At 35.4% G+C, this 23849-nt stretch overlaps 1 protein-coding gene, 1 long non-coding RNA gene and 1 pseudogene across 2 annotated transcripts; all 3 read left to right on the top strand.

Moving 5' to 3' along the window:
• The first annotated feature begins 5618 nt into the window (after positions 1–5618).
• On the top strand, positions 5619–6996 carry LOC132039691 (salutaridinol 7-O-acetyltransferase-like; annotated as a pseudogene).
• Positions 6997–7940: 944 nt separating this feature from the next.
• On the top strand, positions 7941–8953 carry LOC132041032 (uncharacterized). Its single transcript, XM_059431778.1, has 2 exons — positions 7941–8591; positions 8691–8953. Exons 1-2 carry the CDS (start codon positions 7950–7952, stop codon positions 8718–8720), a joined length of 672 nt encoding a protein of 223 aa, XP_059287761.1. The 5' UTR covers positions 7941–7949; the 3' UTR covers positions 8721–8953.
• Positions 8954–9297: 344 nt separating this feature from the next.
• Positions 9298–12105, top strand: LOC132040440 (uncharacterized). The gene is made up of 2 exons (XR_009410689.1): positions 9298–9604; positions 11857–12105. It is a non-coding gene; the product is annotated as an uncharacterized LOC132040440 (long non-coding RNA).
• Positions 12106–23849: the final 11744 nt, after the last annotated feature.

Raw genomic sequence — 23849 nt, 5'->3', positions numbered from 1 at the left:
ATGCATGGCGTGTGTGTGTGTGAATGGTGGATGTGGCCGTGAGCCACAAGGTGTGGGGAAGTGATGAATTTGATTTTATTTAGTTCGTTAATTGTGTTGTTGTGACTCTTGTGACGTAAATAAGGGCTTAGCGACTTGAATTGGTGTTGAAGTTGGCATGTATGTCGTTATGGGAAATTATATGACTTTATGTGGTTTATATAATTGTGGAAGTAATGGTTTAAGGTGTGAATTTATGTTGTTGTGAATGAATTCGGAAGATGTCAATGCAATTTTGTAATTTTGATGCAATTGTGGAAAGTTGGGATGAATTATGGTTTTATGGAAAACTTGTGCATTTAGAAAAGTAATGAGGAATGTGTTGACATATATATGGTCTTGAATTAGTGAATAAGCATGAGAGCATTGATGTTAGCTGGAATCGTGAAATTGGAATGGAAGTTATTGCGTTGAAGGAAGTAGTGCTAATTGTGCTGAATGCGTTTAATTTGATTGTTGATGTTGTTGTTGGGTTGGTTGTTGTTATTTTGAGCCGAGTTGAATCTCGGGGATGCTATATTTATAGGGGGAATTTCGGTAGCCAAATAGAAACCAAGACTTAAATGCTAACTCTCATGAATAGCTGGTAAAGGTGAAGCATTTGCGGACGGCGAAACGGGAATTGAGCTCAAGCGAGCGTAAGGCACCCGTGAGGTATGTAAAGCTATTCTCCCCTTCTTGGCATGTCCTAGGTATAAGGCTTCGAATTTGAGCCTCGGGGGTTATTACGTTATCGAAATCCAATCACGAAATGGAGCACTATTCATGCAATTGAACTAGTATCCTCCTAACTTGTTGGAAAAATGCTCAAATGCCAGTAACTTGCGGGGAATGTAATCGAATCGCCTTGAAACTTCCATAAACCACTCACGAAGGGGGGTGTGATATATTATTTTCTAAAGCTTTCTTAAAACCACTCGAAGGGGGTGTGATATATTATTTTTAAGGCTTTTTTCTAAAACCCTCCGAAGGGTGCGTACAAAACCATTCGAAAAGTGTGATATTTATAAAACTTTTTAGAAACCACTCGGGTGCGATATTTTATTCTTATTATTACTATTATTAATAGGGCTAGATTAGTATTATGTCGCGAGTGGCATGCCGATGGGGCCGGGGGGGCTGCGCGAGTGACATGCCGAAGGGGCTAGGATTATTGCTAAGTCAGATGGGGCCGGGGTAGACGTATGTTGGACGGCATGCCGGGGGGCCATCATTTTTGATTCGCCCATGTCCCGACGGGGCCGAGGATAGACGTATGTCACGTGGGGTACACCGAAGGATTAATATTATTATTACTATTATTATTATTATTATTATTATTATTATTATTATTATTATTATCATCGGTATCATTATGTAGCGGTACCGAAAGGGGCCACCATTATTATTGTTAGCGGGAGCGTGTCCGAAGGACTATTTTATTTAAATATTTAGTTCGTACCCGGGGTAATCTGCATGTTAAACCTCCTATTTCTTGCTTTAGTGATGCTTCATATTCATAGCATCGACCCCCCTCTTCGGGGGGTCGCGTTTCGTACCGCGGCAGTCCGGGGACGCGTCGGGGAATCCAAGCCTATAGAGGAAGTCACCCGGGAGTCGGCAAGATCAATTTGCTTCGGAGGCTGTCTCTGTTTTTGTATAATTTTATGTATTGTACGGGGGACGGCGTGGGAGTCATAGTTCTTGTTTGACCATGTCGGCCATTATTTTGTTGTACGAAGTGGCGGAGGCCCTTTTGGCTCGCCTTGTTTTATGTCGTATATATATATATCATGTTTTGAGATGCCTCGAGCTACGTGTCGATTTTGGTATTTCATTTAAAAGTTTCAATTCTTGTTTTAAAAAAAAAAATTTTGAGTTGACGCGTAAGGGTTCGCTTGACTCTCGATATCGGTGTTGGGGTGTGACAACTTGATGTCAAAAATGCATTTCTGCATGGACATCTGCAAGAGGAAGTGTTCATGGCACAACCACTAGGCTTCGTTGATCCTAGATATCCAAATCATGTGTGTTCTCTGAAGAAAGTATTATATGGCCTTAAACAGGCACCCAGAGCCTGGTTTGACATATTCAGTCTCTATTTGCTTCCCCTTGGTTTTAAATGCAGAGAAACCTCATCTCTGTTGTCTTTGTATTGCTATAAAGGCTTGTTCTATACGTTGTATGTTGATGATATAATGGTTACAGGAAGTTCTCTTGCACACATGCAGGAAATAATCACAGCACTTGGGAAGGAATTTGCCATGAAAGACCTTGGTCTATTGCATTTTTTCCTTAAAATTGAAGTTACCTACTTCAATGGAGGGATTCATCTTAATCAGAGTACGTATGCCACAGAACTGGTCAGAAAAACTAATATGATCATGGCCAGGGCTGTTAATACACCACTTGCACAGCAGCATAGTTTGCATGAAGCTCAACGGAGTCCTGCTAATGCTTCAATATATAGAAGCATTGTAGGAAGTCTTCAGTATCTCACATTGACAAGGCCAAACATAGCTCATGCAGTGAACTTAGCAAGTCAGTTCATGCAAGCTCCAAATAGTGAGCACTTTCAGGCTGTTAAAAGAATTCTCAAGTATGTAAAGGGAATAGTTCAGCTTGGGCTTAAGATGATTGCTAAGTCACATCTAAGACTCTATGGCTTTTCTGATGCTGATTAGGGAGGATGCACCACAACAAGAAGGTCAACAATAGGTTACACTATCTATCTAGGAGATAATTGCATTTCATGGGCATCCAAGAAGCAAAATACAGTGGCAAGATCGCACTAGCTTCAGCTACAGCTGAGCTCACATGGATAACATATATTCTTAGGGATATTGGGGTCACATTGTCAACAGCACCAATATTGTTTTGTGACAACATCAGTGCTCTTTACATGACTGTGAATCCAATCCTGCATGCCAGAACAAAACATGTGGAGATGGACTATCATTTTATTAGCGAAAAAGTGGCTAGAGGACAGCTTATAACTCACTTTGTGAGATCACAAGATCAGTTGGCTGATATTCATACCAAGGCTCTTACAAAACAACAGTTTGTAGGTTTTAGAAGCAAGCTAGGAGTGGATAGTACACCTCTCTCTAGCTTGAGGGGAAGTGTTGGAGACTAAGAGATAAGCTCTAGTCGATACATGCATTGCATTAGGATTAGGACTGCATATTGAAGTATACTAGGACTATATATTGTTGTATATCCAGCTGTATATCAGTTGTACGTTAGCATAAGGATTCCTAGTATATGTCTATGACTCAAATCCATGTAGTTAGACTTGTGTAGAACTCAACTACTATAGTTGATCATCATCTGTAACTCAGCCTATATAAACAGGCTCATGTATGCATTGTATACACACGAAATATATATCAAAGCTTAACTTCTTCTTTCCTTCCTATACTGTGTTTTCTACAAGCCGAACCAACCGACATCCACCCATAGAATTTTGAGAAAGGCAAAAGTACAGTGCAAATCACATATAACGAGGAATGAGTGAATAAAGTAAGAGCTAATGGTCAAAAATACATAGAAACTATTATTTTTTCGTGAGTTTCACACCTCAATTTTTAGTTGTTCTCAACTTTTACCTGAATAATCATCATCTATGTGTTACTCCCTCCGTCCCAATTAATGTGACACTTTTCACTTTGCGAGAGTCAATTTTGACTAAATTTTGAAGCTAAATTGGATTAGATTAACTCAATATTTTAAGAAAATTTTATACATTTGAAAACTACATAAAGAATACTATAAGCTACAACTTCTCTCATATCAATACGCTACAAAATTACATCTTAAAATGTCTTCAAACTTCATGCAGTTTGAATCTTAGAAAGCGAAAAGTATCACATAAATTAGAACAGAGGAAGTAAAACACACCTAAGCAACTATGAATTGTTTCCTTTTTCTACCCAATTTGTCACCATGTACTTAACTAGGTGTATTTTAATACATATATAGATGGTGATAGTTAAGGTAGGAAAATGGAACAACTTACATATACTTAGGGTGTGAAACACGCAAAAGAGCAATAGGTAAAGTGTGTTTCTGATCATTATCTTATAAATAAACAAATTATGATGGAGTGCATTGCGCTGAAAATAGGTTCTGAGTTTTCTTGTGCTTCGCGTGTTTTCAACGGAAAAAATGGAATCCCCTCTAAAATATACTCCCTCTGTTTACTTTTACTTGTCCAGTATTCCAAAAATAGATTTTTACATTTACTTGTCACTTTTAGCATATCAAGAGAAGATAATTTTATTTTTCCTGTTTTACCCATAATATTAATTACGCACTTCAAATCATTTTTCAAATCCAATAAAAATATGCACTAATTAATATGGGCACATTAATAGATTATGCATTTCATTTATTATTTCTTAAACAGCGTGAAAAGTTTAAAGTGGACAAGTAAAAGTGAATGGAGGGAGTAAAAGCTACTTATTGGCATCTTAATCGGGTCCTGATATGGAACATTAAAATAAAAGTTTAGTGATGTTACAGGTTTTGTCATATTACATATTCAAAAAGCTACGTATTTCCATCTTAAGCATGTCCTGGTATGGGACATTAAAAAAAATGCCATCGTGTTTAGTAATATTAAAATATCCTTGAATCTCGTCATAATGGCTCCCTCTCTCTCTATTGGAGTAAATGCAAAGTCTTATACTCCAGACGTCCTAATTTATGTGGCATCAAAAAAAAAAAAAAAACTATTTTTTTCTTTTTTCCATCTTCCTTCCTTTATTTTTTTCATTCCTTACCTACCACTCTTCTGAAAGAAAAGCAAAAAAAAAATATTTGGTCTCTTTTTTATGTGGTGCAAGTATTTTTGATTGTTTCTAATTATTTGAGTTGTTTGATAAGACTAGCTGGTATTTTGTACTGATTTGGGTGGTCCAAAAATTAGAACTACAGGGGCCAAGATTTAATTGTTCATATGTAAAATGGAACCATTCCAATTTATTGGATACTCTTTTGAATAGAGACAAAGGGGTTGGTGGAACTCGGGTGTAAGATGGGAGGGTTGAGTAAAATTTGAACGGGTTAAAATGGACTGAATAAAAGTTACTTGGCTGAAATGTGCTAAAACACGGGTCATAATGGTCATAACTCAACCAATCTAATTCTTACAAAGTTTTAAATTTTTTTTTTTTTTTTATTTTTCACCCGGTGTCCGGTACCGGCATTGGAACCCGACTATATCTGAATTCGCGCCGCGTAGGGCCAATTTCTGGGAAAGCCCTCCTTACTAAGTTTAATTAGTTTCAATGTTTATTCTTTTATAATTTTTTAAGTAACAAAAAGAATATTATTATAGCTATGTATAACATTTCAAACAAAAAAAGTCTCTTTGAAAGTTTTTTAATAAAAGTTTCCGTGAGTTAATTTGAGCTCTATATCATCCTAATTTTAGATGAACTGAATTTGACGAGTCAATTGGCTTGAGTCAATAAATTGGTGGGTCCAAATATGAATGGATTGGGTAGGTTATATTTTCATGTGCTTATTTTTCCCAAAGCGGAACTCATAATTTTCCCTATATAAAGTGTGAGACTGAGGCTGTTGATGAGATATACCATTCAAGTGCCCGAATCCTTACTTTCTCTTTTGCCTTTCACCAAAAACTATATACCATATGGCTTTTCCAAAAGAAAACATGGAAGTTGAAATCTTGTCCACTAAGTTCATAAAACCATCTTCACCAACTCCAAATCAACTCCAAAGTTACAAGTTATCTTTCTTTGATCAAATAGCTGATGAAGCACATTTGCCTCTTGTTCTTTTCTATCCTCCTACCAACAATACTGATTATGCAGCTCATGAAGAACAATTTGAACAATCCCTTTCTAGAATTTTAACCCATGTTTACCCAATTGCTGGCAGATTTACCGAGGATGACTCGATAAACTGCCAGGACCAAGGGGTTAAATTTGTAAAAGCCAAGGTAAATAGTAAGCTTAATGAATTTCTTGAGAAAGCACACAAGGATGTCAACCTTGCATTGCTTTGTTGGCCTAAAGATACTTGGAATGTGGATGAGAGTAACATACTCAACATGCCAATTGTCATTGTGCAAATCACGGAATTTGAGTGTGGTGGCTTGGCTCTATCTATGAGCCACGCACACATTGTGATGGACTAAAGTGTGCAAATTGGAGATTCCTGCAGAGAAGATCGATTTCTTGAGCTTTAATTTGCCTGACGTTTTCCCATCGAGGGATTTATCGAAACTTCTCTTGCCTCGTGGTCCCCAAGAAGATCGTATGGACGCTAAATTAGTAGCCAAAAGGCTATACATCAATGAGGATTCCATTTCAAGCCTCAGAAAAGAAGTCGGAGATATATGCTTTAAGCCCTCAAGAGTTGAAATGATCATAGCACTCCTATGGAGGTCTTTGATCCGCGCTTCAGAAAAGAAGCACGGGTATCTGAGACGTTCCCTAATAGGCGTCCCAGTAAACATGCGACCTAAGTTGATTTCATTACCTCAAGTAGAAAAATCTTTTGGGAATCTTGTAATTGAAGCCCCTGTAAAATTTATACCCGGAGAGAACAACATGGAGTTGAAGACTTTTGTAACGTTGATTCGCGATACGGTGAAGCAAACTATAAGCGCGTGTGACAAGACTTCACCGGACGACGTAGTGGCTGCAGTGGCAAATTTATATAATGGAAGTTTCATATCACCAGAATGGGGAGGAAGTGATGAAGTTGACGTGTACACAAGTTCAAGTTTGTGTAGGTTTCCTATACAAGAAGCTGATTTTGGTTGGGGAAAACCATGTTTGATGCATTTTGGGTCAAGGCATAATCAGTGTTGCTGGTTGTATGATGCAGAATGTGGCAATGGGATTTGTGTGCAAGTGGACTTGAAGGAAGCTAATGTGCAATTATTTGAATGTGAAGATGATATCAAGGCTTTCTTTGAGTTTTAGCTTCTAAGCGTTCTTTTTTTTTAAAAATTTGGTCAAAAAAAAAAAAAAAAGGCATTTGAAATTGAGCATGTATTGGCAGCACAATAAAAAAGTCTTTCTTGTTATTAGTAATATTTTGTTAGCAGAAATTGTGATTTCATCGATTTTGTATTAGCAGTGTCATTTACTTATATAGTAGATGATTTAGTGTATAGAGTTTAGCTTATACACGGAATATTAAATAATCGGTTTTTATAAATATAAAATTTATGTTCACAATCTAAGATGAAAATTGAACAAAGCCATCGGTATGATTGTAGCACAAGATTAAATATAATGTATCTTCATTATGGGAACGGTATAGTTCCATCTTCTTGTGATAGTACATTTTGTATGTATTGAATGAACCAAATAGAGATAAGTGTTTTTATACTGAATATATAAAACAACCTCTCTAGCTCATTAAATGTACTTATACTCTTAATCTTGATATGATTATTATGATCAATGTGATTTGCTCATTATTTTGATCTATTAAAAGATACGACTCAATTGCGGGTCTATGTATTCCTGGTAAATTGGATAATGGCAAAATACATTTGTGAAATAACAATTAGTTGATAGAATCCATGTCTCGACTTTGAGATTGATGATACCCCTTTATAGATGCTTATAAGTCTCATGTGAAAACCCTGCAGGTGGATTTTGTATCCGTCACATGATATAAGTTAAGCGGAAATATAAAGGATTCAATTAGTCAATGAATTAAATTGTCAGTAATTTAATTTAATTGATTGGTATCTGTAATCTTAACATGGGCAGTTAAATAAGTTTTAACGTATGATTTCGAAATTGAACTGAGGAGTGCAATTACGAATTTTTAGTGGAATAATTCGTAATTTATTATGGTAGGATTAATTCAGATATTTTGAAAATTACATGGATTTGAACGGGACAATTATGAAAATGACATAACTTACATAAATTAATTAAATGGTCCATGAGTTGAACGGGACAATTATGAAAATGATACCAGGTGAAGGAAGAACATATTTTAGCTCGGACAATGTATGCAAAGCAAGCGTGAATACAAATGATGAAGAAATTTTGTACCCAACCGAATTTCTTAACAACTTAAGATTCCTTGGCATTCCTAACCATGACATACACTTAAAAGTAGGTACTCCGGTTATGCTGCTTAGAAATCTAAACCAAACTGAAGGCCTATGCAATGGAACAAGATTGATTGTCACGCATCTTGGTATGTGGTCTGTCACTGCCAACATCATTTCAGGGAAGAACATTGGCTCGAGAGTAACAATTCCAAGAATTATTATGTCTCCAAATGAATCAAAATGGCCATTCAACCTTAAGAGACATCAGCTTCCTTTAGCACCCTGTTACGCTATGACAATCAATAAAAGCCAAGGACAATCTCTTAACCAAGTCGGACTGTATCTTCCAAAACAGGTATTCACCCATGGACAATTATATGTGGCTGTCTCCCCAGCAACAACAAGAGCAGGATTAACAATATTGAATGCTGACGATGACATGGGCGACCCCGCATTCATTAAAAATATTGTTTACAAAGAAGTTTTTCAGAATGTATGTCCAAGACTTGCCGAAAACGAGGTATTTCGCGCACAGTCTCAATTAGCAACAAGGATTACTACATAATCTTATAACAAGTTGTTAATTCATTATAATCATTTTACAATGCCGTGTTACCAGATAACTATGCATACAAATGACGATGCATAATGGAGATGAACTGCCAATCCCGACGAGCATAACAACATTTCGGCAGCTATATGGCTACAATGATCCAGAAAAAAAAAAAAGAAGCCGTTCCAAACGGAAAAGTGCTGATAAGCACTTTCGGTATAAATATTTCAAATTTAATGTGGTCCTAAATTGATGATTGCTATAAAGTACATTATAACTATTGTAATGAATTGGACAGATGGCGTGAAAGTGAATGCGAAAAATGTTTCACTATTGTGCAATATTCAATAGGCTCTCTGATTAAGTGCTTAGGGTGTAACACGATTGTATTCGTTTACGGTTTTTTGCCACACAAACATGCAAAAGTTGCGATATGGAGAATACAACATTTACAGGCATACATTTGAGCTACATCAGATATGTGTCAAAACATTTAACAATACAAAACATTTAGGTCATGTGTATTAAACAGTGAATAGGGAACGATCATACGTAACCTTAAGAGGTCCTGCACGACCGCGCGAATCGCGGGTGATTTACCTAGTCTATATCTATATATAATATAAGGCGTAGCGTAAACAATCTATGCTAAGACCTCTCAGCAGCGCTCCATTGGCATTTATCTTTTTTCTCAATTTTTTGACATTTTCCTCTTCATTTCTCTATTTAATTAAATAAAATTAAAATTAAAGGTTTCATCCCTCCACCCAATAAAGACTCACTCACCATTTAATAGCTTTATATTTGCCATCACTTACCACTAGTAATTACACCTATTCAAAATATTAAAATCATATAAAACAGTCAACTAAATAAAAAATGGTTATAGAAACTCAAAAGTCACACCACTTCAATATAATTTAAGGGTTGTCCGTGGAAAGCATGCAGTTGCTTGTCTCCCATTTCTATTTTGGGGTCAGGTATGTCCAATCTTCTGTAACTCTTCTTTGATTAGTTCTTATGCGAAGACAACTTCTTTGTTTTAGGTAAATTTCAACATTCTAAAACCAAAAGTGGTGAAATTATTATATGAATATGTGAATGGGCCAATTCCTAGCGATGAAAGATATGTAAAGATAGAATATAGTCTTAAAATCTTGACCAAACCAAGTGAATTGAGCACTTCCAACTACTCCACACTCACGGTGAGAAGATTTTGCTTTCATTTCATATTGAATTATTAACAAAATGTTAACCTCTCATCAATCTGGTAGTTTAAGCTACTTTTCCTTTTAATTTGATTTTCTATTTTGGATAACTTCTGTTTGTTTTTATTTTGTCAGTAGATCAGACGTAGAACAAGTATTTAAAGGTAATGTTCTTTGTTGCTTTTCCTTTTTTTTAAAAAAAACTTAGTACTGAATACAGACAACAGTAGGTAACATGCTAAAAGAGTTACTATATGATGTTAATTTATAACTTTGAATTGTATGATTTGGACCGCGACAATTATGGTTTAGCAATAATACTTCTAACATGATTTTTCTTTTCCTTTTTTCACTTCTAACTCGGGGTGTTAATGGTTCGATTTGGGTCGGTTATTGATTAAAACCATAATCAAATCAATTTAGTCGGTTTTTAAATGTATAAAACCATAACCAAACCAAATAAAATAATAACTATCGGTTTGGTTATTGTCGGTTTGGTTCGATTTTTCGGTTTATAACTAGCAACCATGAGACCTATCAGTAAAACATTAAAAAGTTGAAAAAAACATGTCTTTTTTTGTTCAAACGATAACTTTTATTTATAGTTTAAGGTGGAACATACGTCATAGAAACATTTTCACTATTAGTAATAGTGTAGTACTCAAGTTACCCAAAGTTGCTAAACTATAATATATAGAGCTAAATTAGTAGTGGCTGAACCATTTTTGACATCTTAATACACATACCTGTAAATAAAGTAGAGCATAGGAGCTTTTAGTTGTTACAAACATCCATATTAATTAAACATAAAGACTACCTAAAATTAAAATGAAAATATATGAAATAAAAAAAATTTGTGTAATGATCCCAAACTTTGGCAAAAAGATTGCATTTTGCCTCAATTCTCCCATTTTATTAAAAAAACTTTGTGTAATGATCCCAAACTCCAGATATTTTTCTATCATTATCCCCAAGGCTGAGTTGTTCTTTTTTTTTTTTTTTAGGAGAATTACCCACAGAAGAAGTATTAGGGCATTACCATGTGCTTGAGTTGCAACAAATGTTGATGTTACTGAAGTATCTTTTATAGGAACCTCCAAATCTACAACCTCTGTCCTTTTCATATGAAAATATTAGAAGTTTAGGACCCATTCAGACAAGAAAAAAGAAAGGTACAAATTCGAAAAAAAAAAATCTAAAATCAAATGGCTGACAAAGAAAGACTAAAAATTTAAGTTAAAGACATTAGGCTCTAACGTGAGCTTCTGTTAGTAAGTTTACACTTACCACTTAAAAGAGTTAAAAGACTTAAAGACATGGCTTGAACATATTCTTAAAAACATGGGCCTTAAACAATCATGTGAAATAAGTAGACCAAAAATCAAATTAATGATTAAAAGGTATAAAATATTTATAATTATTTATGAAAAAATAATATTATACATATAAATAGTTATAAAATTTATGTATATAATTTATCTGTTTGGTTCGGTTATTTATTCAGTTATTTTTTAATATAACCATAACCAAACCAAATATTATCGGTTTTTAAAATTTAAAACCAAACCAAACCAAACCAAATGTCAGTTTTTTTATTCGATTTGGTTAAATTTTCGATTTGGTTTTGGTTTTAACCAAAACCCTGAACAGCCCAACTTCTAACGGACTTTTTTTTTTCTTTTTTCTTTTGCTTTGTATTGTATTTTTGGAGTTACTAGCAGTTCCGTGTAACTGATCTATATGGATCTGAAAATGTAAAACAGCTTATTATAACTCTAAGCTCTCCTTGATAGTACTCCATATTCACACAGTTACAATTTCAAAAAAAAAAAAAAAAAAAATTAATGATGATGTTTTAGAAATGTAATCTTGCGACTAATCTCACCTTCTTTTTTTTTTTTTTTCCTACAAACTAATTTAAATAATGCTAAAAGATTAGTGGGCTGACTAACAGTCAAGACTCCATCTGTTACTGATCTATTCCATTAATATGGAGTATTCTTCTATTCTCCTTGCGTGTGCAGATTGTAAGGAAACTCATGACTTTTGAAGAAAAAAATCACCTTACTACAGGCTGGGCTGTCAACAGGGTTGCCAACTCTGTGCAACATATTTCTTCTTGGTTGAGATGTGATGGATATTATTTTCTGTTCTCTTCTTTGATTCATTTTCAGGAGAGATTTTATAGTAATATTACATTCCAATTTCCCTGGTACAAAAATAGAAGTACATTACTCTACTTTTCATATTTACCTGAATGGATTTTCCTTTTCTATTTTAGTTTTCTAATTTCTTTTTAACATTAATTAGACTTTTATCCTCCCCGGATTGATGTCGATAATACCTAACTTAATGGATTCCTTTAGTTTTCTTATTAGGCAATTACTATAGTAGTTATTGACAATTACTATAAGAGTTATTCTTGGGTGACCTAGTGTAATATTCCTGAAAATTTTGGGGTCAAAAGAATTGTAATGGTATCAGAACTTGAAGGGAATGGCCTGTTACCACCGTTTATTCAGTTTGAATTTTTAAGGCCTTATAGATTTTATTTCCAAGTAAGATTGAAGTTGAAAATTTGTTTAGTTTCATTTTCTTCTTGTATCTCCATTGTGAAATTTAAGGCCCCGTTTGGACATACAATTTGAATATTTTAAGTTGTATTTTCTCTTATAGACATAAAAACCCCACAAATTGTGAAAACTATCAAAACATTCTCAATTCTTATACAATCTTACCAAATGAGCAAATCATAGTTTATAACAAAATTAGTACACTACTAGAAGGCTTTTCTAAAAAATGCAACATCAATTAATCAAATTTTAATTCAATAAAATCGAAAATTTAACATGAATAGCAATGTAACTACTATTTAATATAATCTTCCCACATAAATTAAAGATTGATAGATGTCATACCCTATTTTAACCAGTTAAACTGGGTACAACATATTGGAGATTCCTATTTTTGCTTTATTTTAAGGAGTCGCCACCTAATTAATTTTACGGTGAATTAGGGCACCTATTTTATTAACTAAGGTAAAGCCTAACTAAACCTCCGTTAATGGTCTGCTTAATCTTCAACTCTAGGTAAGGGTTCTAATTATCCTAAAGGGAAGGGGTTAGACATCCTCTAGGATCCGTTAACTACGGTTTACCGGCCAAACTTAGATTAATTAATTAAGATTGAATATATAGTGTTTAAATTTTAAGAAAATGGCTTACAAATGTTACCAAAGTTCAAAGGAAAATAATATTAGCCAAAAATAAAATGTAAAGAAAATGATAATTTATTAAAAGAACTCTAAAGGCTAATAAGCCTTATAAAGGTTATTAAGGTTTTAAGGGGAGAATGCAATGATGCTATAATATTTCATAAGTATTACTAAGGCTTTAAAATACTATTTAAAGTAAAACTTGTACCAAATATAATAATCTTGCATAAAAGGAAGTTTCAAATGCCATTAAAAAATAAACTTATAAGTATTGCTAAAGTTTTGAATAACAATGTCATTTAAACCAAAGTTTACAAAATATGGTGGCTTACATATAAATAGAAACCTTTTTAGAAGGAAGCTTAACGAGTTTAAAGATTTGGAATAAAAATATATTATGAATATAGTAATGTAGAAACTCTAGGCTTATTAAATAAGATGCAAAAAGGTAATTAGTTTTCTTCCTCTAACTCTATTAGTCGTATTCGGCTAAAACACGTATAGTTTGATAGGTCTTGAAGAAATTATTTATAAAAGTTCTTGAACTTATATTTGTATATAAATAGCCTTTGAAATCTTAAAAAAAATGGTTCCATTAACTCATACGTATATAGTTTCACTACTTGCAAATTAATTATCCTAAATGAATAAAATATTAAATGCTATAACTAGTCTTGACAAATACTAAATGCTATACTAATTATAAATGCTATAATTAATATTATTTTCCTACCCATTACTAAGACTAAGTCCCACTAAATTACTAAAACTCATCTAAGCTATCAAAACCAAAATAAAGGGTTAGTCAAGTAATACAAATTAAATGCATGAACAAACAAAGTAGAGATGTAGATAAAATTAAATGAGCTCGGCCCATTTTGGGCAGTCGGTCGGATTGTTGTTGGGCTTCGGCCCAAAATAATTCCTTGAATTCTTTTGTGGACTATTCTTGCTATGTGGGCCTTGGCCCGTAAAATTGCTTTCTGCCATCGTTAGGCTTCGACCAACCGATTTTCATTTCTATTTTTTGCTGTGGACTGGCTGGACACGAGAATATTATGTTGGGCTTTTAGCCCAACACTGAATGCGCGGAGGGACGAGTCGCTCGGACTCGCGCACGATGGTCATGCATAAAAAGAAAGGGAAAAGGATTAGTATATGTATAAGCACATAATTTCATCATTTAAACAAAATAAGATATGCAAACCAAGCAAATACACAAAATAAACAATCTAAGACAAACAAGCCTTATCTGGGCAATGCGAAACAAGTTTAAGCCGAAGACAAATCATTAAAGTGAAAGTGGACATAACGGGTTAAACATGAATGCTGTTCTCATTTTATTCCCTTTGCTTAACTATCGTGTTACTGTCCTCATTCTCATCTTAACAGAGTCCTATATGGTCCAAGTGTCTCCTTTTTAAGGCTGATTTTTACATGGATCAGATCAAAGTGATTCTAGCGAAATACGGACCTCATAGACAACACTACTCACAACATGCCTTCATTAAAAGATCAGTTTCATTCTATCACTCTATCATTAGTCATGTTTGTTACACCATCTGCAGGTTAGTTCAATTGTCTAGTGACCAAAACAGGACACTCACGTTGAAAACTGGGCAAGCAGCATATATCACATACACTTCAAACTATTTCATTTTGCCAAGGATAAACTACTCAATTTCACTCTCAGTAATCATACCAAGTCCTAAATTTTAACTCTAAGCAACATCCTTCTAGACTAAAGCTCATTTCAACCATTTTCTACCATTATTCTCTAAATTAATCTACTCAAATAAATGATAAAGACAAAGGATGAATTATTGCACTGATGGACTTAAACCAAGCAGAATTACATTTAAAACTCAATTTGTAAAATGTTACTGATTGATCATGATCACATATTTGCCACAGATAACCACAAACTATCATAGCATTATTAAGTTATCAACTCAAGCTAAGTATATTCACATTGGTAACATCAACAAATCATCACTCAACTAAGCAAGGCGGACTACAGGAAAGTGGTCATAAAATGACTTCAACTAACTACTATTCCTATTAACAGTACTTTTAAACTAAGTAAACCATCACTAATAATCAAACTAAGCAAGGAAAAAAAAAATGATAACATGATAACCTTTAACTCATATTAGTAATGCTTCCTAGGTTAAACAGATCAACATTGCTTAAAACTAAACCAAGAAAAACACAAGAAAATGAGTAACAAGATAAAATGTTACAATACGCTTATCAGACCATTCCACAGCAAAGAAAAGAAACTATTCATCGAATCTATAACTGGCATGTAAACAGACCCACATACATTAGACCAACACATGTAAGACCATTTGATTAAAACAACTTGAGCTAAATAGGAAGAGCACAACTCAACATACTCAAGCGCTTAAGACCAAACCACTATGCTTAATATATATAATTGCATAGCGGGGATTAACTTAACAATTAAATCCTCACACGGGATCGATTAAGCCGGATTAATATCGTCATGCCAACGTTTGTCCATTAAACTAAACTGCTTGAACTAATCAGCATGTTTCAAAGCTTACACATCGATTACGAAAAAAATAAAATAAAACAGAAATAAAAAGGGGAAGGGAGAATTACCTTCTTCGGGTGCGGCGAACTGAGGCAGGGGTCTTAGATCAATCCTCGACGAACCCGAATCCGTTTGAATCAACCAAGCTAGAGGTTTTTTTTTTATATGGCTAAAACCTAATATTTCGAGGATTCAAGCGGCTCCCTCCCCAAAACCAGATCCCTTTTTCAAACGACTCAAGCGATTATTTATAGGAATCAACTAGGGTTTTGCTGGGTCTTAAAAATTTTGGGCGGGATTTAAGGTCAACACCCGTTCAAAAATGAAACGTTAGAATGCTTTCTCCGTCAGAGAACCCAGACGAAGAAGACAACAAGCAATTAAAATCTTGTACCCGAAAAGACAGGCATCTGATAAAGAAACAAATTTTTTTTCCCACAAATCGACGAAACCCATTAATGGTTTCAGATCGTCTCTGAAAAAGAAGGAGAAAACAAAAAAGAAAACCCTTTCAACGAGCTGAATCTGGATAGGGGAGGTACAGGCATTAATTGCCTTCCCCAAATTGGCCATGCGTGGACTGGGGAAGGCGAAAGAGGTCTGTATTTTTGCTATTTTCGCCGGAAAAGCAGAGAAGAGAGAGAGAGCAACGCGTGGGAGAGAGGATGGGGAAAGGAAAAGAAAGAGAGGGAAAGCAGGTGGGGTGGGTGCGGCGGCTGAAGGAAAAAGAAAGAGGAAAGGGAACTCTACCTGTTTTCATTTAGTTAAGAAACGGGTCGGGTCCATTTTTGGACTGGGTCGATTTTAAATGTGGGCTGGGGTGAAAAATGTTGGTTAATCGATTTGGTCTAGATTAAATAAAAGCCCCTTTCCAATTAATTGACACATATTAGTATATGCTAAATGCTATTTAGTAAGTATTTATTAATACCCGGATGAATAAAATCATACGACGTCGTAATAGCCGTAGAATAATATTTTGAAAGTCGACAGAAATAAATGTTGTTATTTAGTTGTACGAAAATACCTGCGATGAGTGCGCGTAATGCGGTAAAAAATCTTTGAAATGATTATAATGCAAATTATGATAATGCCGGTAATAAAATAATAATAATAATAATAATAATAATAATAATAAAATATAAATAATCATTTCTTAAATTGCCAAAAATACTATAATTGTAAATAAATATTTAGGGAAGGCGGGACAAAATTAGGTGTCAACAATAGACATAAATAAACGTTAGTGGAAGTTAATGAGATTGGTAAATGATTGATGGGGGTAATTATTAAAAATATTTACCAACTTATGGGTCTTTTTTACAAAATATTAACTTATGAGTTAAATTTTGTATTTAAAAAAGTTGAAACTATGGTTTCAAACCCAAACCAAACTTTTTTGGATGATTTGGGTTCAAACCATGATTTCAAACCAAATTTCAAACCATGACTTAAAATTGATGGCCAAACGCTAATTTCAAACCATGGTTTCAAAATTGATGGCCAAACGCCTACTTAAATTTGTTGTGATAAGTCGAAAGATACTTTCTTTTTATGATTGCATTTTTGTATTTTTTTTTAGCAGATAAAGCAGTTATGCATTGTGCAGGCTTAACTAAGGTGCAGAAATCGATGTAAAAGTGCAAATAGAATATAAAACAAATAGAGAATTAACAGTTGTGTTGAATTTTTGTAGTACTGAAAGAAATTTAGATAACTTTTAAATATAGATTCTTTAGGATGATAGTAATAAGAATATTTAGTTAGTGTATCTCTATATTTAAAAGTGAGAGACATACATTAGCAATTCAAGTGTGTGGGTTAAGAAAATTAAGCAAGTAATTGTTTTCTTTCTCATTTTAAATAAGATATATGAAAAGTATTATCTATTTTATAATGATTATAAAAAAAAAATGTCATTTTAATGATGTCTTTTAACAACCGCGCGAGGCGCGGTAAAATTTGCTAGTTGTTATATAACTGTTGTTCACCAACCAAACGTTCCGTAATTCTCTTTTCTTGTTCACCAACCAAACGTTCCGTAATTCTCTGCAGTCAACCATAGTTTTCTTTTATCATTTGATTTATGAGATAAGGGTTCAAAACACACTCCAACTATCACTGTTTTTTGGGTTTCATACCTAAACTATCAGAAGGTTGAGAAAACTACCTAAACTATCACTATCTAGTTTGCAAAACACACCTCAAATTATTCTTGAATGGCATGTGATCTACACTCTCCATTTTATATAAAAATGTTGTCAAGTGTTGTCCACGTGGATAAATAATGTCACAATGGCACCTACATGGAAATTAAAAAAAAATTATTTGCTTTAAAAAAAAAACTGAAAAATAATAATTTTTGTAAAAAAGTATCAAAAATTATAGAAAATAAAAAAAATAGTTTAAAAAATGGAAAAGTTGTTTTTAAAAAAAAAAATCAACTTTTCCATTTTTTTCTGATTTTCTAAATGTTTTGATATTTTTTTACAATTTTTTTTTTAAAATCCAGATTTGTTTTAAAAAAAAACGCTGAGCAGTCTTTTTAAAAAAAATATACAGTTTTTTTAAAAAAAATATTATTTTTTAATTTCCATGTAGGTGCCACCATAGCATTACTTATGCCAGGTGGACAAATATTTTGAGAAAATTTCAGCTTCACTTTCCTTTTGGGGTGTGTTCGGTATGGAGTAAAATATTTTCCAAGAAAAATGTTTTCTAGAAAATAAGTGAATTTCCACTTATTTTCTCATGTTCGTTTGCGTAGTGAAAAATAAGTAAATTTTTTACTTATTTTCTCCTGTTCGTTTGGTTGATAGAAAACGTTTTTCGAAAAATACTCATCCAAACCCCACCAACTCCATACCCCCACCCCACCAACACCCCCACTCCCACCACCCACCTATGCCCCCACCCCCCTCCAAAAAAAAATTCTTTTGATTTTTTTTTTTTTGCACCCACCCCCACTCCCAACCCTCACCAACTCCAACCCAACCCCATACCCCCACCCCCACCCACACCCCACTCCCACCCACCCACCCCTACGCCCCATCCCCTCCCCCTCTCCTTCCCCTATGCCCCCACACTCCTCTATTTTTTATGTTGTTTTATTTTTTGCACCCATACCCCCAACCACTCCCGTAACCCATACACCACCCCTCTCCCCGCACCCTACCCCCCACCCACCCTCCCCCCCACAACATTTTTCTTGAAGTTTTTTAATTTTTTTTACACGATCACATCCCCCATCACCCCCGTCCCCCCTTGCGTGGAACCCATACCACACTAACACCCCCTCCCCCCAACCCCGACAATTTTTTTTGAAGTTTTTTATTATCTTTTGCGGGTTTTTACACCGCCAGACACCCCCTACAAAAAAAAAAAAAATCTTTTCACCACCCACCCCCACGCCTCCCACCCCCTCCCCCCAATACCCCATGAACCCCTCCAAAATATTAATTTTTTTTGCGGTGGGGAGGGGGGGCTTCGTAGGGGTAGGGGTCTTTGGGGGGTGGGGTGCAAAAAAAAGTCAGAACCTTTTTTTTCAAAAAAAAAATAATTTTTTTTGTCGGTGTGGGGTGGGGGTGAGGGGTGGGGGTGCGGTAGGATCTTTGGGTGGGGTGGGTGTGCAAAAAAAAAAAGCCTTTTTTTTTAAAAAATATTTTTTTTTTTTTGGGGAGGGGGGGGGGGGGGGGGGGGGGGGGGGGGGGGGGGGGGGGGGGGGGGGTGCGGGTGGGGGGTGCGAGGGTGGGGTGTCTTTGGGTAGCGTGGGGGTGCAAAAAAAAAAGACAAAACCTTTATTTTAAAAAAAAAATAATTTTTTTGTGGGGCGGTGGGGGTGCGGGGTGGGGGTGCGGTAGGGTCTTTGGGTGGGGTGGGGATCACAAAAAAAAATTCAAAACCTTTTTTTTCAAAAAAAAAAAAAAAAAAAATTTTGTTGGGGTTAGGGTTAGGTGGGGTGGGGGTGCAAAAAAAAAAAGTCAAAACCTTATTTTCAAAAAAAAATAATTTTTACGTAGGGGGGGGGGGGGTGCGGGGGTGGGGTGGGGGTGCAAAAAAAGTAAAACCTTTTTTTAAAAAAATATATATTTTATAGAGGAGGGGTGCGGCGGTGGGGTATGGTCTTGGGTGGGGTGAGGGTGCAAAAAAAAAAAGTCAAAACCTTTTTTTTTTCAAAAAAAAATAATTTTTTTGGGGGGGCCGGGGGGGAGGGGGGTAGGGTGCGGGGTTTTGGTGGGGGGTGCAAAAAATCAAAAATAATGTCAAAACTTTTTTTTTTCAAAAAAATTTTTTTGAGCGGGGGAGGGAGGGGGGGGAGGGATGGGGTAGTGGGGTGGGTGGGGGTTGGGTTGGGTGGTGTTAGGGAAGTCATTTTCCTCAATTTTGAGGAAAATGTTTTCCAAAATTTTTTACCAAACGAACATGAGATAATTGGAAAACATTTTCTGGAAAATGTTTTCCTCCATACCGAACACACCCTTGGAGAGTGAGTTTACACATTTAGTTCAGGTGTGTTTTGCAAACTAGATAATGATAGTTTAGGTAGTTTTCTCAACCTTATGGTAGTTTAGGTATGAAGCTAAAAAAAAAATGATAGAAAGGGTCATTACTATCATTTTTGTGGGTGTGCAGAATTGTTGAACCTATAGGCAACCCCATAGTTATGGACAAAGCCACAGACACCAAAACTCGACCTTCCACAGCTAAACTAAGAGTGGAGATTGATTTAACCAAGCCTTTGATCTATGAGGTGAATGTCGAAATAAGGAATCCCAATGGAGAACTGGATACATTTGTGCAAACGATTGATTATGAATCGATCCCCCTATTTTGTTTCCATTGCAAGGTACAAGGGCATTGTAATGACAATTGTAGTGTACTCAACCCGGAATTGGCTGACAATAAAAGTACTCTGGAGAAGGAAATTAGCAAACAAAATAACAATTCTGGCCAACAAAGACAACAAAATAATGTAAGCAACACCAGGTGGAACAACAACTCCCAACAAGGAAAGACAACAAAAACCAAATAGGGAACAATCTAGGCTCCAAAGATGCTAGTAATCATGATTAGAAAGTTGTTGTGAAAACTCCCCCAAATGGAGATGGATGGAGCCAGGTGGATAGAAGAAAAGGAAGAGGTGCAAACAACAACAGAGGAAGCAAACAAACCTGGAATCAGGTTGGTCCAAACACTTATGAGGCAAGCTCCAACAATAGATTCAATCAATTACAAAAATATGAAGAAAACGAGGAAAGTAGCCAAACACAACCTATGGCAAGCACATGGCATCAAGGGGCCCCTTATGAACAAGGACAACAAAGTTCAAAGCAAATCAAGAGAAATATAGCATAGGAAGAAAAGATGAAAAACAAATCAAATTAGTATCTTTGGAAAGATGAATATAAGGACCAGTAGGAGCAATAGAAATTTGACTCCTGCCCCTCTAAAGATGTTGATGCCCAAATGCAAAATGAGGTGGTTAAATTGGTTACTTCTAATCCGGAGGAAATTGCAAAGTTAGCCCAAAAAGAAAGAAAATTCAAGGGGACTTTCACCATACCCAAAGGAGTGTTACTTGAAGGGGAAATACAACATACCCTTCCTAATGGGGAAACTCTAACCATTAAAGGAAATGCACCTCTTGAATGGCCTCAGATAGATGTCCAAAAAATCTTGAAAGCTTCAGCTGATAGACTAAATAAGATGGGGCTACAAGAACTGGATCCAGGTATTAAGAAGCAACAACACTTATTGGGCTTATCACGTGAGATTAATACTGCCATTGACCCTGATCCACCAGATGATGACAAGGGTCCTATAGGTACAGACACTGAAATGTTCATGGAGTGTGTAGAAGAAGAGGATAACTTATCATCTAAATCAGATGATGAAGTTATCAGAATACAAAGATATGATGATGGCATTTATGAAGAACCCAGAATAGTTCAACAAACCATCACATACTACAATAACCTATCTCCAAGAAATAGCCACAATACAGGAAGTATCTTTGTCCATGGAAAAGAGGATGCAGATACTGTGTCAATGATCAAATACCTTCTCTAGCTAATGTTTCCAATGATTAACATCGGATCATGGAACATTAGAGGAATAGGATCTCAAGGATCCTTAGAAAGACTCAATCTTCTAATTCAACAATTACAAATACCTTTGATGTGCCTACAAGAACCCATGGTAGACAATAGAAAATTGGATAAATATAGGTGGAAAATGGGGATACATCATGCTCATAGCAACTGTTCAAACAAAATCTGGATCTTTTGGAAGGATGACATCCAAGTTGACATTATTCAAGACAAAGAGCAACATGTACTCATTAGAGTTAATAATAACATTGATCTTGCCTTCCTTCTGATAGTGGTTTATGCTAAAAGCACAGAAGGGCAAAGGGAAGATCTATGGTCTGAACTTAGGAACATTGCCAATAACTGTTCAGAACCCTGGGGGGGGGCGGGGGCAGTAGGAGACTTTAATGTCATTTGCTCTCAGTAAGAAAAAACTGGAGGAAGGAACCATAGGATGGAAGAATGTTTTGACTTCATCAATTGCTTAAGTGACTGTGGGCTCCAAGATGCTGTTTTTTTCAGGATCCAAATACACTTGGAGTAATAACAGGGATCCACCATTCACCATATGGAAAAGGTTGGATAGATTAACTTACAATTCATGCTGGTTTGATACTTTTAATGACTCTACAGTTACTCACTTATCTAAAGCTTGCTCAGATCATGCCCCCTTTTGCTCAAGCTAAACAATGAAGCAATTCATTAAGTACTTTAGATTCCTCAACTTCTGGACAGAACATGATAAGTATGATGAGGTTGTTTCTGGAGTTTGGGAAGAAGAGGTACATGGAAATCCTCTGTATGTTCTTCATAAAAAACTGAAAAAAAAAAAAAAAAAACTAGTAAAGCTCTTAGATCTTGGTCCAGACAAACCTATGGTGACATCTATGAGGAACCAAAGAGATTGGAACTTCACATGAAGACTCTGGAGGAAAATAGTTTGAATAACAACACTGAAGAAAACAGATGTGAACTGTCTAGATGTAGAGCTCAATTTACTAGGTACCTGAAGATTCAAGACTCCATGCTTAGACAAAATCAAGGGCTAAATGGCTTGAGGAAGGTGACTCAAACACTGCTTATTTCCATAATGTAATCAAGGACAGAAGGAAGAGGCTCTCTATTAGGAAAATTATGGAGGAGGATGAGTAGTGGTTAGAAGGGAATGAGGCTATAGCAGAAGTAGCTGTCAGGTACTATCAGAAAATGTTTACTCAAGACATTTCCAACAGCAATTTTGAAGTATTAAACTGCCTTCAGAACTGCATTACTGAAGAAGACAATACTATGTTAAATGCTATGCCAACTCTACAAGAGATCAAAGAGTGTGTATTTTCCCTGGATCCTGACAGTGCACCTGGCCCTGATGGACTAAGTGGTATGTTCTATCAGAAATCTTGGCACATTATTGCAAATGATCTTCACAGAGCTGTTATATCCTTCTTTTCAGGAGCCACTCTTCCCAAATTCTACACACACACACACCTGTTTGGTCCTGATTCCTAAAATTGATCAACCTCAAAGTTTTTCTGACCTGAGGCCTATTAGCCTTTGTAATGTATCCAGTAAAATCATCTCAAAAATTCTTAATACCAGACTTTCTAGCATCCTCCTAAGAATCATTTCAAAAAATCAAAGTGGCTTTGTAAAAGGGAGGTCTATTTCTGAAAATATTTTGCTGGCTCAAGAGGTCATTAGTGATCAACAAGCCCAATAGAGGAGGGAATGTTGTCATGAAGCTAGACATAACCAAAGAATATGACAGAGTATCTTGAAATTTCTTGTGTATTATGCTGCAGAAACTTGGATTTACTCAGAACTGGATTGAGCTTATTAGAAACTACCTTTCCTATAATTGGTATTCAGTGCTTATCAATGGAAGTAGAAATGGCTTCTTTAAGTCTACTAGGAGACTGAGACAAAGGGATCCCCTCTCCCCTTCCTTATTCATTATAAGTGCAGAACTGTTAGCTCAAATGCTAAATGATTTACCAGGAATACCAGGATATAAAGGATTCTGGATGAATAATACTGGCCCCCATATCAACTATCTAACTTTTGCAAATGGTACCATCTTATTCTGCAATAGGAGAAAAAAGACCTCTACAAATATTCATGAACACTTTGACTAAATATGAAGAAATGTTAGGATAG

This window comes from Lycium ferocissimum, chromosome 12 (genome assembly GCF_029784015.1).
Source record: "Lycium ferocissimum isolate CSIRO_LF1 chromosome 12, AGI_CSIRO_Lferr_CH_V1, whole genome shotgun sequence".
In the NCBI taxonomy this organism is placed as follows: domain Eukaryota; kingdom Viridiplantae; phylum Streptophyta; class Magnoliopsida; order Solanales; family Solanaceae; genus Lycium; species Lycium ferocissimum.
The sequence above is the reverse complement of the archived record's forward strand: the minus strand, read 5'-3'. Positions and strand labels throughout refer to the sequence as shown.

Bases quoted from the DNA above. Each gene is read 5' to 3' on its own strand.
- LOC132041032 (XM_059431778.1), top strand. From the start codon at position 7,950: ATGGTCCATGAGTTGAACGGGACAATTATGAAAATGATACCAGGTGAA. The intron at 8,592-8,690 runs GTATTTCGCGCA...CCGTGTTACCAG, and splicing joins CAAGACTTGCCGAAAACGAG to ATAACTATGCATACAAATGA.